The sequence below is a fragment of the Xenopus laevis genome, chromosome 2S (genome assembly GCF_017654675.1).
Source record: "Xenopus laevis strain J_2021 chromosome 2S, Xenopus_laevis_v10.1, whole genome shotgun sequence".
Lineage (NCBI taxonomy): Eukaryota > Metazoa > Chordata > Amphibia > Anura > Pipidae > Xenopus > Xenopus laevis.
Genome location: NC_054374.1, coordinates 136,193,794 through 136,208,935, shown reverse-complemented (window position 1 = coordinate 136,208,935; position 15,142 = coordinate 136,193,794). Strand labels below are relative to the sequence as shown.

Genomic DNA, 15,142 nt, shown 5'->3' with positions numbered 1-15,142 from the left:
AATTTATTCGCCTGCCGCGAATCGCGCAAATTCGCCGCGAATTCGCGCCTGGTGAATAAATTCGCCCATCACTAAGAGGCACGTTAAAGGGCAACTAAAGTGCAGAATAAAAGCAATTTTCTTAAGGGCTATGAATGATGACAAGAAGTTTCAAAAGTATCCTAAAATGTGTCTGTCCTATAATGTTCCCACTAATGAGTGCTGCTAGTGTTGTGTTGGACAGGGGAAAGCAAATCCATCTACAGCCTAACGTAACACATTAACAGCACAGAGGAAGAACAGAAAACAGAAAGTTGGATGACTTGAGGGTCATAGGGATTTCTCCTATTCAGAGACAAACCACCCCACCCAAAGAAACAAATAATAGTAGAAGTATCTATGGTTTTTAATCATTGCACTAAAAAAGTAAATTAAACCACTTTATTTGTCCTGTTGAAATAAACCAACTATGTAAAATTTCTTTAATAATAGTTTGATTCAGGTCCCAAAGTTCGTTTCCTTATGGCTGCAGATTCAGGTGTCTGGTTACACCTTAAGGTACAATAATCCTGGGAAATAATTGAATTAAAACAGCTTTAGTGTACACTTGATAAAGATTTATGCCCGAAACATGTAGTGTGCCTACACTGCTATTAAACACATTGATTGCATTTTTGTTTTTGATTAAATTATTTCCCTGGATTATGTAAAATTTCTAAGCAACAAATGTCCAAGTTACATATAGGGTAACTATATTATACACAGAATGATCAGCTGGCTAGCAACAAGGATCAGTCTGGGTACGACCACTGTCAGGTATATGCTCAAATTTATATGCACAGAACATTCCTATTTTGTGTATTTGCAGCAGAAGTTGCCATATATCTTTTTTGGGTTGTGGAACATTTAAAAGACTCCTTATATTAATAATTATAAAGCGTCAGCTTCATATACAACTGCAAACGCTGTTTGTTAATGATACCTTATTATGTAAAGTGCATTGTATGATAACCTCTAAGGGTTAATATTAAGATCTCTGGCCAACATCCTATAAAAAGTTCTCAGGAACGTATACAATAGCTGTCACATAAATGCTTAAGCAATGAATGAGTGTGCTTATAAAAGCCTGCAGCATTCCGACCCCCCAGCAACACCGGTACATTAGGTCCCCTAACTTGGTTTGGGCTTTTATACCCTTGAGATGGATTTATTTGCTGTTTTTAGCACTAAACCTTTTCCCTATAAATCTATTTGTTTGTCCTGGATGCCTAGTGTAGGCAGAAATTATTGCCTACGGGAAAACTACTTCCCTGTCAGTCTATAGCCTCTTGTTTTAACTTTCTGATTCCCTGTAAAATTTCACTTGAAAATAAAAGCCCAGTATATTTCGTTTCTGCAGTCTCTTAATCTTAGGTGGCCATGCACGGGCCGATAAAAGCTTCTGACAGACCGAGTCGGCAGCTTATTGGCCCGTGTATGGGGCCCCCCGACGGGCTTCCCCGATCGAGATCTGGCCGACTTTCTCGATCGTATGGGACTAAAAATCCCATCGGATCGCAGCTGCATCTGTTCGTTGCGCCCGTAAAGCCACCGTTAGGATCTGATCATTGGGCCCTAGGGCTCACAATCGGAGCAGCCCGATATTGCCCACCTCAAGGTGGGCATATCGGGGAGAGATCCGCTCATTAGATGACATCGCCATACGAGCGGATCTCTCAGTGTATGGCCACCTCTACTGTGTATATGCATGCACAGGAAACACTATGGTTTCCAATATATCTTATAGGGGGGCTCCTTTTGCCTAGAAGATGTATTAGAGCTCAATCTATTAAAATCACCAGACATTGTGTCACTCTACATGCAGGATTTATGCAAAAGGCAGTTATTTTGTTGGATTTTGTTTGTACTTGAATTAGTTATTTGAATGAGCTCTAATTCATCTGCTATTAAAGGAGCCCCCCCTATAAGATATATTGGATCTAACTGTCAATGAATATCTGACAACCAACTGCTGCATGAAGAGAGAATGAAGAGAAACAGATACTGAGAGAGGGATAGTGAAGATAAACTTGATTATTTCAGAAACTATACAGAATCTTTAATTGATTGTATTTAGAATTTGTATTTATTTTCTTATTTTAGTATGATGAAGCTTATATGAAAATTTAATTTTGCAATAGTTCCCCTTTAAGGTATGCTGACCCAAATTATGGAAAAAAAACCTTATCTGAAAAAACCCATGTCCAATGATTCCAAATAATAGATCCTATTTCTGTATTGCAAATTATAAATCAGAATGCCCTTGACCAACAAGAATAACTTCTTATAAATACACTTCTAATACACTAAATACACTTCTAATGATTCAGTCTGTGTCCATAAATAATCATGGGTTTAAAGGAAAACTATAATATACTTAAGCAACAGATTATATCATATTAACTGGCATATTAAAGAATCTTACCAAACTGGGATATATATTTAAGTAAATATTGCCCTTTTACATCTCTTGCCTTGAGCCACCATTTCGTGATGGTCTGTGTGCTGCCTCAGAGATCACCTGACCAGAAATACTGCAACTCTAACTGTAACAGGAAGAAGTGTGGAAGCTAAAGACACAACTCTGTCTGTTAATTGGCTCATGTGACCTAACATGTATGGTTTGTTGGTATGTTTGTGAGTACAGTGAATCGTACGATCCCAGGGGGCGGCCCTTATTTTTTAAAATGGCAATTTTCTATTTATGATTACCCAATGGCACATACTACTAGAAATGTATATTATTATGAAAATGGTTTGTTTACATGAAGCAGGGTTTTACATATGAGCTGTTTTATACAATATCTACATCTACAATATCTACATTGTTTAGGGGGTATAGTTTTCCTTTAATATGGTTTTTTATCATATTAACCTTTGTAAATAACTCACTGACACCTACAACTGTCTGCATCAGTCATCATGTTTAAATACTGCAATGGACTATTTCCCCTTTTGAATGTTTAATTGTATATCAGTTACATTCATACATAGTAGACTCGTATGTCGGTGTTGCAGATTTTTACCACACGCAATCCTTAAGGATTATCCTTCGATCAGAAAAAAACTTGGAAAGCCTATGGGGACCTTCCCCATAGGCTAACATTGACTTCGGTAGCTTTTAGGTGGCGAACTAGGGGGTCGAAGTTTTTTCTTAAAGAGATAGTACTTCGACTATCGAATGGTCGAATAGTCGAACGTTTTTTAGTTCGAATGGTTCGATTCGAAGTCGTAGTCGAAGGTCGAAGTAGCCAATCCGATGGTCGAAGTAGCCAAAAAAATACTTCAAAATTCTAAGTATTTTTTATTCTATTCCTTCACTCGAACTTAGTGAATGGGCCCCTAACTATAGAGTTTAGTATAACAATAGCCTTTGATATTATGTCTGTCCAAGAAATCATCCAAGCCTCTCTTAACCCTTTAAATGCCACAGAACGTAGAATCTACGTTCTGTAGCAAAGTAACTTGAAATGCCACAGAACGTAGATTCTACGTTCTGCAGCATTTGCAGATTTGGGAACGGAGGAGCGGTTTGTAAAGCCGCTCGCTCCGTTCCTGCTTGTTCCCCAGCCCCTAGGCAACGAGCCTAGGCGGGGAACAAGTGGCCCCTGGGTCGCGATCGCCCAGGGGCCCCAAGGCAGCAGCAGGCACGTGCAGCATATGTGCCCTGCTGCTGCCTGCACTTTCAGAACGGAGGAGCGGCTTTACAAGCCGCTCGCTCCGTTCTTAGTGTCCCTGCCAGCTTACCCTTCCCCTAGGCAACGAGCCTACGTAGGGAAAATGGGCCCCTGGGTCGCGATCGCCCAGGGGCCCCAATGCAGCAGCAGGCACGCAAAATAAACGTGCTCTGCTGCTGTTTGCCTGCTGCCTGCTTTTTTTGAACGGAGGAGCGGCTAAAAAAGCCGCTCGCTCCGTTCATACTCGTCCCCCAGCCCCTAGGCAACGAGCAGAAGCGGGGAACGAGTGGCCCCTGAGGCGCGATCGCCCAGGGGCCCCAAGGCAGCAGCAGGCACAATGAAATCTAGGTGCCCTGCTGCTGCCTGTGCTTCCTAGCCCTACAGCACCGCCCACTCACCAGATCCAGCAATGAAGACGATTCCAGCTCATCATGCAGCCCTCCTGGACAACCTACAGCCTGCCACCCCAGGTTAGTGCCCCCCCCCACACACACATACACACAAACACACACCCACACACACCTATTGTACTAATACACTTACATTCCCACTTATATTCACACTTACACACACATACATTCAATTTTGGGGGATCAGGGGGGGTCACATATATTCACAGCCCTTACACATGCTTGCACACACTTGCACATGCAAACAACACGCATACAACACACAATTTGCCTGTTGTACACACACATACGCTATTTTGTGTGTTTTTATTTTCTTTTATCGCATCGTCTGTATTTTTGCCTGTAAAAACTGTTTTATTGCCATTGCGAATAGCGTATTTGCTAATTGCACCGCGCAATACCTTTTGTATGTTATTTCGGTGATTATATTGCAATTTCAGTGATATTTGTACATTTTTAGCCATTTTATTGCATGTTTAGCCATTTTATTTCATTTTCAGCTTTGCGTAGGTGTTGTTCGCTTATTTCTATCTGTAAAACCTATTTAGCTATGCTAAAATAATCAAACTTTGATTCTGACCGTTAATTACATTAGGCTAAAAAAAAAAAGCCATTGATTTTTGTGGTTTTGTTGGATTTTACTGATTTTATACCATTTGGCTCAGTTCTATGTTACTTCGTTTTGCCCATGGAAATTTTGTCTGCTATAGATTCATTTGGGGGTCTCTGTGCGCCACATAGTTTGGTATATCTATACATATTGGGCATCAAAGTATTCAGTAGACCCCTGGCGTTCATATTTAGGATGTTTTATGCTGATACGTTACGAAATGTGGGGCATATAATGGGGTAAAATTCAAGCTTTCTGACGATTTTCAGAAATTTGATAAAAACCGTTATGTTCAGCATTGCTTTGCAGTTTGGCAGTATGCAGTAGAAACACATATTTACCCATATTGGATTTGTCAGAATGTGTACTTTCTAAAAATATATGGTTTTCTGGGGTCTCTGTACTGTTAGGGGGGTCTAATGTCGCATAATACACACACCAGGTGCTTATATTGCAGCAGCCAGCGCGTCAGCTGTGAAAATGTATATACAGTATTGTCATTTGGGGGTCTCTGTGCGCCACATAGTTTGGTATATCTATGCATATTGGGCATCAAAGTGTTCAGTAGACCCCTGGCGTTCATATTTAGGATGTTTTATGCTGATAAGTTACGAAATGTGGGGCATATAATGGGGTAAAATTCAAGCTTTGTGACGATTTTCAGAAATTTGATAAAAACCGTTATGTTCAGCATTGCTTTGCAGTTTGGCAGTTTGCAGTAGAAACACTTATTTACCCATATTGGATTCGTCAGAATGTGTACTTTCTGAAAATATATGGTTTTCTGGGGTCTCTGTACTGTTAGGGGGGTCTAATGTTGCATAATACACACACCAGGTGCTTATATTGCAGCAGCCAGCGCGTCAGCCGTGAAAATGTATATACACTATTGTCATTTGGGGGTCTCTGTGCGCCACATAGTTTGGTATATCTATGCATATTGGGCATCAAAGTGTTCAGTAGACCCCTGGCGTTCATATTTAGGATGTTTTATGCTGATACGTTACGAAACGTGGAGCATATAATGGGGTAAAATTCAAGCTTTGTGATGATTTTCAGAAATTTGATAAAAACCGTTATGTTCAGCATTGCTTTGCAGTTTGGCAGTTTGTAGTAGAAACACTTATTTACCCATATTGGATTCGTCAGAATGTGTACTTTCTGAAAATATATGGTTTTCTGGGGTCTCTGTACTGTTAGGGGGGTCTAATGTCGCATAATACACACACCAGGTGCTTATATTGCAGCAGCCAGCGCGTCAGCCGTGAAAATGTATATACAGTATTGTCATTTGGGGGTCTCTGTGCGCCACATAGTTTGGTATATCTATGCATATTGGGCATCAAAGTGTTCAGTAGACCCCTGGCGTTCATATTTAGGATGTTTTATGCTGATAAGTTACGAAATGTGGGGCATATAATGGGGTAAAATTCAAGCTTTGTGACGATTTTCAGAAATTTGATAAAAAACGTTATGTTCAGCATTGCTTTGCAGTTTGGCAGTTTGTAGTAGAAACACTTATTTACCCATATTGGATTCGTCAGAATGTGTACTTTCTGAAAATATATGGTTTTCTGGGGTCTCTGTACTGTTAGGTGGTCTAATGTCGCATAATACACACACCAGGTGGTTATGTTGCAGCAGCCAGCGCGTCAGCCGTGAAAATGTCTATACATATTGTCATTTGGGGGTCTCTGTGCGCCACATAGTTTGGTATATCTATGCACATTGGGCATCAAACTATTTAGTAGACCCCTATGTTTATATTTAGGATGCTTTATGCTGGTAATGATACATGGACAATACGTTGCTGGAAAGTTGAAGCTTTGAGGCAATTTTCAGATATTTCACCAAAACCGCCAAATTTGGCAAAGCCTTGCGACTCAGTAGTTTGGAGCAGAAAGGCATGGGTACCCATTTTAGATTCTGTAGAATGTGTACTTTCCAAAAATGTATGGGTTTGGGGGGTAAACATATATTTCTGTGTTTTTACCCCACAAAAATGCAGACAATGTGCTGATTTTTCATTAGCTGACGTTACCCACAGGACAATTTGTATGTGCTAACTTCATTTTGGGGCCTCTAAATGCCATATACTTTGGTAAACCTATGCACAGTGGGCACCAAACTGTTTGGAGGACCCCTGGCAATCACAATTTGGGTGCTTTTTTGTGAATACGTAATGATACATGGGTGATATGATGCTGGATAGTTGAAGCATTGAGGCAATTTTCAGATATTTCACCAAAACCGACAACTTTGGGAAAGCCTTGCGACTCAGTAGTTTGGAGCAATAAGGCATGGGTACCCATTTTAGATTCTGTAGAATGTGTACTTTCCAAAAATGTATGGGTTTGGGGGGTAAACATATATTTCTGTGTTTTTACCCCACAAAAAATGCAGTTAATGTGTTGATCTTTCATTAGCTGAAGTTACCCACAGGACTATTTGTATGCACTAACTTCATTTTGAGGCCTCTAAATGCCAGATACTTTGGTAAACCTATGAACAATGGCCACCAAACTGTTCGGAGGAACCCTGGCAATCATATTTAGGGTGCTTTTTCTTGGTGCATAACGATACATGGGTGATATGGTGCTGAGAAGTTGAAGCTTTGAGGCAATTTTCAGATATTTCACCAAAACCGACAATTGTGGGAAAGCCTTGCGACTCAGTAGTTTGGAGCAGAAAGGCATGGGTACCCATTTTAGATTCGGTAGAATGTGTACTTTCCAAAACTATATGGGTTTTGGGGGGCAAACATATATTTCTGTGTTTTTACCCCGCAAAAATGCAGTCAATGTGTTGATTTTTCATTAGCTGAAGTTACCCACAGAACTGTTTGTATGCGCTAACTTCATTTTGGGGCCTCTAAATGCCAGATACTTTGGTAAACTTATGAACAATGGCCACCAAAATGTTCAGAGGAACCCTGGCAATCATATTTAGGGTGCTTTTTCTTAGTACGTAATGATACATGGGTGATATGGTGCTGGGAAGTTGAAGCTTTGAGGCAATTTTCAGATATTTCACCAAAACCGACAACTTTGGGAAAGCCTTGCGACTCAGTAGTTTGGAGCAGAAAGGCATGGGGACCCATTTTAGATTCGGTAGAATGTGTACTTTCCAAAAATATATGGGTTTTGGGGGTAAACATATATTTCTGTGTTTTTACCCCACAAAAATGCAGTCAATGTGTTGATTTTTCATTAGCTGAAGTTACCCACGGGACTGTTTGTATGCGCTAACTTCATTTTGGGGCCTCTAAATGCCAGATACTTTGGTAAACCTATGAACAATGGCCACCAAACTGTTTGGAGGAACCCTGGCAATCATATTTAGGGTGCTTTTTCTTGGTGCGTAACGATACATGGGTGATATGGTGCTGAGAAGTTGAAGCTTTGAGGCAATTTTCAGATATTTCACCAAAACCGACAATTGTGGGAAAGCCTTGCGACTCAGTAGTTTGGAGCAGAAGGGCATGGGTACCCATTTTAGATTCGGTAGAATGTGTACTTTCCAAAAATATATGGGCTTTGGGGGTAAACATATATTTCTGTGTTTTTACCCCACAAAAATGCAGTCAATGTGTTGATTTTTCATTAGCTGAAGTTACCCACGGGACTGTTTGTATGCGCTAACTTCATTTTGGGGCCTCTAAATGCCAGATACTTTGGTAAACCTATGAACAATGGCCACCAAACTGTTTGGAGGAACCCTGGCAATCATATTTAGGGTGCTTTTTCTTGGTGCGTAACGATACATGGGTGATATGGTGCTGAGAAGTTGAAGCTTTGAGGCAATTTTCAGATATTTCACCAAAACCGACAACTTTGGGAAAGCCTTGCGACTCAGTAGTTTGGAGCAGAAAGGCATGGGGACCCATTTTAGATTCGGTAGAATGTGTACTTTCCAAAAATATATGGGTTTTGGGGGTAAACATATATTTCTGTGTTTTTACCCCACAAAAATGCAGTCAATGTGTTGATTTTTCATTAGCTGAAGTTACCCACGGGACTGTTTGTATGCGCTAACTTCATTTTGGGGCCTCTAAATGCCAGATACTTTGGTAAACCTATGAACAATGGCCACCAAACTGTTTGGAGGAACCCTGGCAATCATATTTAGGGTGCTTTTTCTTGGTGTGTAACGATACATGGGTGATATGGTGCTGAGAAGTTGAAGGTTTGAGGCAATTTTCACATATTTCACCAAAACTGACAATTGTGGGAAAGCCTTGCGACTCAGTAGTTTGGAGCAGAAAGGCATGGGTACCCATTTTAGATTCAGTAGAATGTGTACTTTCCAAAAATATATGGGTTTTGGGGGTAAACATATATTTCTGTGTTTTTACCCCACAAAAATGCAGTCAATGTGTTTGATTTTTCATTAGCTGAAGTTACCCACGGGACTGTTTGTATGCGCTAACTTCATTTTGGGGCCTCTAAATGCCAGATACTTTGGTAAACCTATGAACAATGGCCACCAAAATGTTCAGAGGAACCCTGGCAATCATATTTAGGGTGCTTTTTCTTAGTACATAATGATACATGGGTGATATGGTGCTGGGAAGTTGAAGGTTTGAGGCAATTTTCACATATTTCACCAAAACCGACAATTTTGGGAAAGCCTTGCGACTCAGTAGTTTGGAGCAGAAAGGCATGGGTACCCATTTTAGATTCTGTAGAATGTGTACTTTCCAAAAATATATGGGTTTGGGGGGTAAACATATATTTCTGTGTTTTTACCCCACAAAAAATGCAGTCAATGTGTTGATTTCTCAGTAGCTGAAGTAAAGTCCTGATCAATTTGGATGTGCTAACTTCATATTGGTGTCTCTAAATGCCAGATACTTTGGTAAACCTATGCATAATGGGTATCAAACTGTTCAGTGGACCCCTGGCAATCATATTTCAGGTGCTTTTTCTTGGTACCTAATATAGTTTGGGATATGCGGAGCAGCAAAATAAAACCTTTGCAATGATTTTTCAGAATTTTGAATTTTTTTTTGAAAAAACCGCTATGTTCAGACAAGCTTTTATGTTTGGTAGTTGGGATTAGAGAGACATAGTTACCCATTTTGTAATCGGCAGAATGTGTACTTTTCAAAAATGTATGGTTTTCTGGGGTAAACCTACGGTTTCAGGAGTTTTTGCCTTGGAATCTAAAGCATGCCGTTTTCTGCCTTAGTGCTTTCAAAATTCGGCAATATACTGCCGGGAGTTTTTGAGGTACAGAAGTCCTAAATCTCCCTAAAACTATACATATCTGGTATTGGCACGTTCGAGAGACATAAGGCTTTCCAAATCAGTTGGATTTTCATCCGTAAAATGAAATATTTTTCTGGTATAAATTGATATACGATGAAAAATGATAATTTTTCATTTTTTTTTGGTATTTAGCACTATAAATTTTTTTGCACAGGTGGAAATACATGAAAACTCAGGCAGATTTAGAAAGCTCGGTTTCTACCGAAAAAAACAATGTATAGTTTTCCTAGGTAAACTATAGGTTTCCCCTCAGAAAATGCCCCTAAAGTGAGAGAGCACAAAATGTTTCAAAAACGGCTGGCATTTCGCGTAACCAAAATGTGAAATTCTGCTGGCACTTAAAGGGTTAAAGGCATTAACTGAATCAGCCATCACAACATCACCCGGCAGTGCATTCCACAACCTCACTGTCCTGACTGTGAAGAACCCCCTACGCTGTCTGGTACGTTGATCCTCTTTAAGAGTAAAAAGATCCAAAGTCTGATTTTATATTTTGCATGGGACCAAAAAAGCTAATAAAATCTGGGAAATTGTAAAATCAGGGTTTTCCTGTAAAAATGGAGTAAACTAAAAAAAATGTAGGTAAACTAACTGGGATAAATAGGGGTTTTTAATAGAAATAGACCAAAATCATGATATAAAATGCAGGCATTTCTAGCGTATGGAAGATTCTAAAAGCTCAAATCAACTCGCATAAACTTGAAAATTATTAAAATTTTTAAAACAAAAAACAAAAAAAAAACAAGATGAATAGGACCGAGCAGCAAATTCGATTCAGTTTTTTCAGAAAAAAAAATGTTTTCAAAAGTCCACCACATTACTCCAAATTGATTGAAAGAGGTCCCCCATAGGCTAAAACACCAATTTGGCAGGTTTTAGATGATGGATAGTTGAATTCTTAAAGGGACAGTACATGATAAATTTCTAAGTTCGAATTTTTTGAATTTTTTTTAAATTTTAAATCAATTTGGACTATTCACTACTCGAATTACACTAAAATAAACTCGAAAATTCAAAAAATTCATAATTGGTACCCTGACTGTTGTAGCTCCTGTGTCCTCCTGATGGCAGCCCTGTGTCTGTTGTGCATCATAACATATTATGAGACGTTATGGAAGTACATACTGTACTGGAGGAAACCAGGCTTCCAAACAGTGTGACATTAAAAGCTAAACAGACAGCTGCATCACTGAATGGGATCATCATTGAGATAAACAGTCTGTCAACTTGAGGAAAAGGTCAGTGTGTTATTTACTTGGGGTAAAGATTCATGGACTCTTTAATATGAATATTATACGGAATAGTAATACTAGGAATGAACGACCATAATCTGCCTTTTCTACAGAACCTCCCCCAAACATGCACCTAAGTATTCCAGGGCCAGCAGAGCCTTGGGGTGTTTTGTAGGAAAAAAATTGTGGCAATTAGGTGTCACCACCATATTTTTTAAGACATGCTCATCTGTCACTGCCACTCAATCAAAGGCAAATACCTCCCAACTGTCCCATTTTTAGAGGGACAGTCCCTCTTTTGACAGCTCAGCCTGCAGTCCTCCATTTGTACTGGAAAGTCCTGTTTTTCTCTCCACTGAAGAGCCAGAAAAAGAAACAATGTTTCTAACTTAATTGGCTTTTGGCAGAGAGCCCAGAACAGCCACAGCTGCAGATAAGATAGTTTTGTAACAATTTCTAGATAAGCAAATTAGTAATTGTAACAATATAAGATAACAGGTCTCTTGGGGAAACAGTGACTCACAGCTTAAAGGGAAATTCACCTTCATTAGCAAAACTGTAATAACTGAAAAAAAACACAGAAATGTGTTCAAACTTTCATAACCTGCCAAATTTTGTAAAATGGACATGGTAATTAGAGGGTGTGGCCACAAAATGGGCATGGTCAAAAACATTGCCGCGCTACGCACGGCAACTTTTTTGTCCCTCTTTTTATTTACAGAATGTTGGGAGGTATGCAAATTCAGTTACCAGGAATGAGTGTGTCAGTAACGCAGGCAGGTCATTGCCAATATGGTGATTAGAACTTATGTTAGAATTAAAAGATTGAAAAAAAGAAAAAAAAAACTGCATTACAATAAAGAATCCCCATAAAATAATATACACTTTAATAAGATTTGATCCCACGAAAACAGCCTGTGGCCTTCCATCTGCTGCTTGTCATCAGCCACAGTGAGCAACGTTTGGACTTTTTCCTCAGCTGCTAAAAGGTCACTGCTTTGACATCGCTACTCAACTAACTACTCAACAACATGAGCAATTAGCTTCTGCATGATAATTACATGATCTACTAATGAATATTACAGAATTACACTTGGCCTTTCCTCCAGCTGCTGGGAACAACACACAAAGAAAGAATGTCGGGAGGCTCATGTCACTGCTTAAAGGGGATGTCAACCCAAAAATAAAAATGTTGTTGTCTAAGGAGAGAAAATTGAATCCTAAGCAACTTTTCAGTATACATTCATCAGTGGTGTTATAGCTATTCCTCTACTTTATTGCTAGTGAAAGCAGTATATTTCTCTTCCTTTCTGCACTGCTGGTTCTGTCTCTTGAAACAGTATAGCATACAGATCTGTTCATCATCTGGCTTCATATACATTGTTTCTAAAGTCAGAACCATATCACTTTGAAAAATATAACAGACAACCCCAATATCCATTAAAATCCAAAAGACTGTTATACAGAACTAACACCATCGGTATGTGTGCCCCCTGCCTGTAAGGGATGCAGCAGTGTTGAACAGAGCAAACAGATTTATACTTAGGTTCCTTATAACAGAGGTGTGTGGGGGCTATTGCCTCATCTGTACTGGGCCCAGAAGCTGATTCTGACAGCATGACCCTGCTCACACACTGCCCTACACATAGGCACAGAGAGTACTGCTTACACATACAGTAGTTGTGCAGAGATATACAGTTCAGCACACACAGCAAACCAATGCACAAATACTCACACATCGACCTACTGCCCAATGGACGCCCCAATACTGCCCTATTGTGAGACCAAGGAAGATGTAATTACAGTTTGGAAGTGATAAGTGGCCTTTCGTGAATGTCAAAGTGCTCAATCGTACCCCCTACTCTTTCTCCTTGACCTTTCAGCTGCACTTCTGAAGTTGTGATCTCTCAGCACATCCTTCTCTTTATACCCATATCTCTGTTATACCCATATCTCTGTTATACCTGTATCTCTGTTATACCTGTATCTCTGTTATACCTGTATCTCTGTTATACCTGTATCTCTGTTATACCTGTATCTCTGTTATACCTGTATCTCTGTTATACCCGTATCTTTGTTATACCTGTATCTCTGTTATACCTGTATCTCTGTTATACCTGTATCTCTGTTATACCTGTATCTCTGTTATACCTGTATCTCTGTTATACCTGTATCTCTGTTATACCTGTATCTCTGTTATACCCGTATCTTTGTTATACCTGTATCTCTGTTATACCTGTATCTCTGTTATACCTATATCTCTGTTATACCTGTATCTCTGTTATACCTGTATCTCTGTTATACCCATATCTCTGATATACCTGTATCTCTGTTATACCTGTATCTCTGTTATACCTGTATCTCTGTTATACCCATATCTCTGTTATACCTGTATCTCTGTTATACCTGTATCTCTGTTATACCTGTATCTCTGTTATACCTGTATCTCTGTTATACCCATATCTCTGTTATACCTGTATCTCTGTTATACCTGTATCTCTGTTATACCTGTATCTCTGTTATACCCGTATCTTTGTTATACCTGTATCTCTGTTATACCTGTATCTCTGTTATACCTATATCTCTGTTATACCTGTATCTCTGTTATACCTGTATCTCTGTTATACCCATATCTCTGATATACCTGTATCTCTGTTATACCTGTATCTCTGTTATACCTGTATCTCTGTTATACCTGTATCTCTGTTACCCGTATCTCTGTTATACCTGTATCTCTGTTATACCCATATCTTTGTTATACCTGTATCTCTGTTATACCTGTATCTCTGTTATAACTATATCTCTGTTATACCCGTATCTCTGTTATACCCGTATCTCTGTTATACTTGTATCTCTGTTATACCCGTATCTCTGTTATACCCGTATGTCAGATACACCTGTATCTGCTCGGTTCCTCTGCCTGTTCTCTCTTTACAGACTCACTACACTAACCCTACTGACAGTTTCCCTGGTTCTCACTGCCAGCCATGGGGACTCTCCCTGCCTGATCACTTTGCCACTATCGTTCATTGTCATTCTCTAATGTGCTCAATATTCATCCCTCTTTTCCCCGCTGCCCTTTATCTCCTGAAGCTTCTGGTTAGAGTGTATCCCACCTGTTCTGCAGCCTCGGGGTCCAGATATGGCTCCAGCAGTGGGACAGTGAACTGGATCTTTCTGGGACTGTTCGCCTCCATCCTGACTTCTCTCTCGCAGGGTTACACTGCTCAGCCTCAGCTCTCTGAGCTTCCTAAGATTTCTCCAGCCCCTTATCTCCTCCTGTCTCTTCTTGCCTGTAAGAGGATTGGCTGCTCATACCCAGCCCTATCCCCCCCCCCCACACACACACACACACACTCTTCTGTAATCGCACAGGCACATGGATGGAAGGAGAGAGATAGGTGTGCTATAGTCTATAAATACATGTATTATATACAGCTGTGCATCTATCTCATCTAATCTAAGGCTGCATTTAGCCTCACCTCGCTAACATGGGACGGACTACAGGTAACTGTAGGTGACTTTGTAATTGGTACTGACATTTTATTAGCATAATATTAAATTAGAGAGTGTAATCCTGCATTGGAAATTAACAGAGAAATCATTTAAAATTATTAGATAGTTTTGAAGGGGCCAATGGGTTCATGTGCAATACCACTGCATGGGAGTTGATGTGAGGCTGCAGGGGGTTAATGTTTATAAATCAGTGGTGAATCGCAAGTGTTATTGACAGTGGCGTAACAAGCGTTAGATGGACCTGTGTGTAGGATTTGCACCTGCCTATGCCTACTCTCTGGACAGAACCCCCAATGGCAGTGACATAACTAAAGTCAGATGGGCCTGGGTGTAGGAATGCAACTGTTAATGCCCACCATTTGGGCAGGGCCCTGGACCTGGGTTTGGCATTTGCATCTGTGCAGCCATA

At 39.9% G+C, this 15,142-nt stretch overlaps 1 protein-coding gene across 2 annotated transcripts in view; it reads right to left on the bottom strand.

Moving 5' to 3' along the window:
- Positions 1-14,477, bottom strand: part of ppp1r1a.S (protein phosphatase 1 regulatory inhibitor subunit 1A S homeolog) — a 91,599-nt gene extending 77,122 nt beyond the window's left edge. The window contains exon 1 of one of the 2 annotated variants that reach the window (XM_018248392.2): positions 14,334-14,477. In XM_018248392.2, the coding sequence (XP_018103881.1) occupies positions 14,334-14,414 (81 nt within the window). In that variant the 5' untranslated portion in view covers positions 14,415-14,477. 2 annotated transcript variants of the gene reach the window in all.
- Between the last annotated feature and the right edge of the window lie 665 nt (positions 14,478-15,142).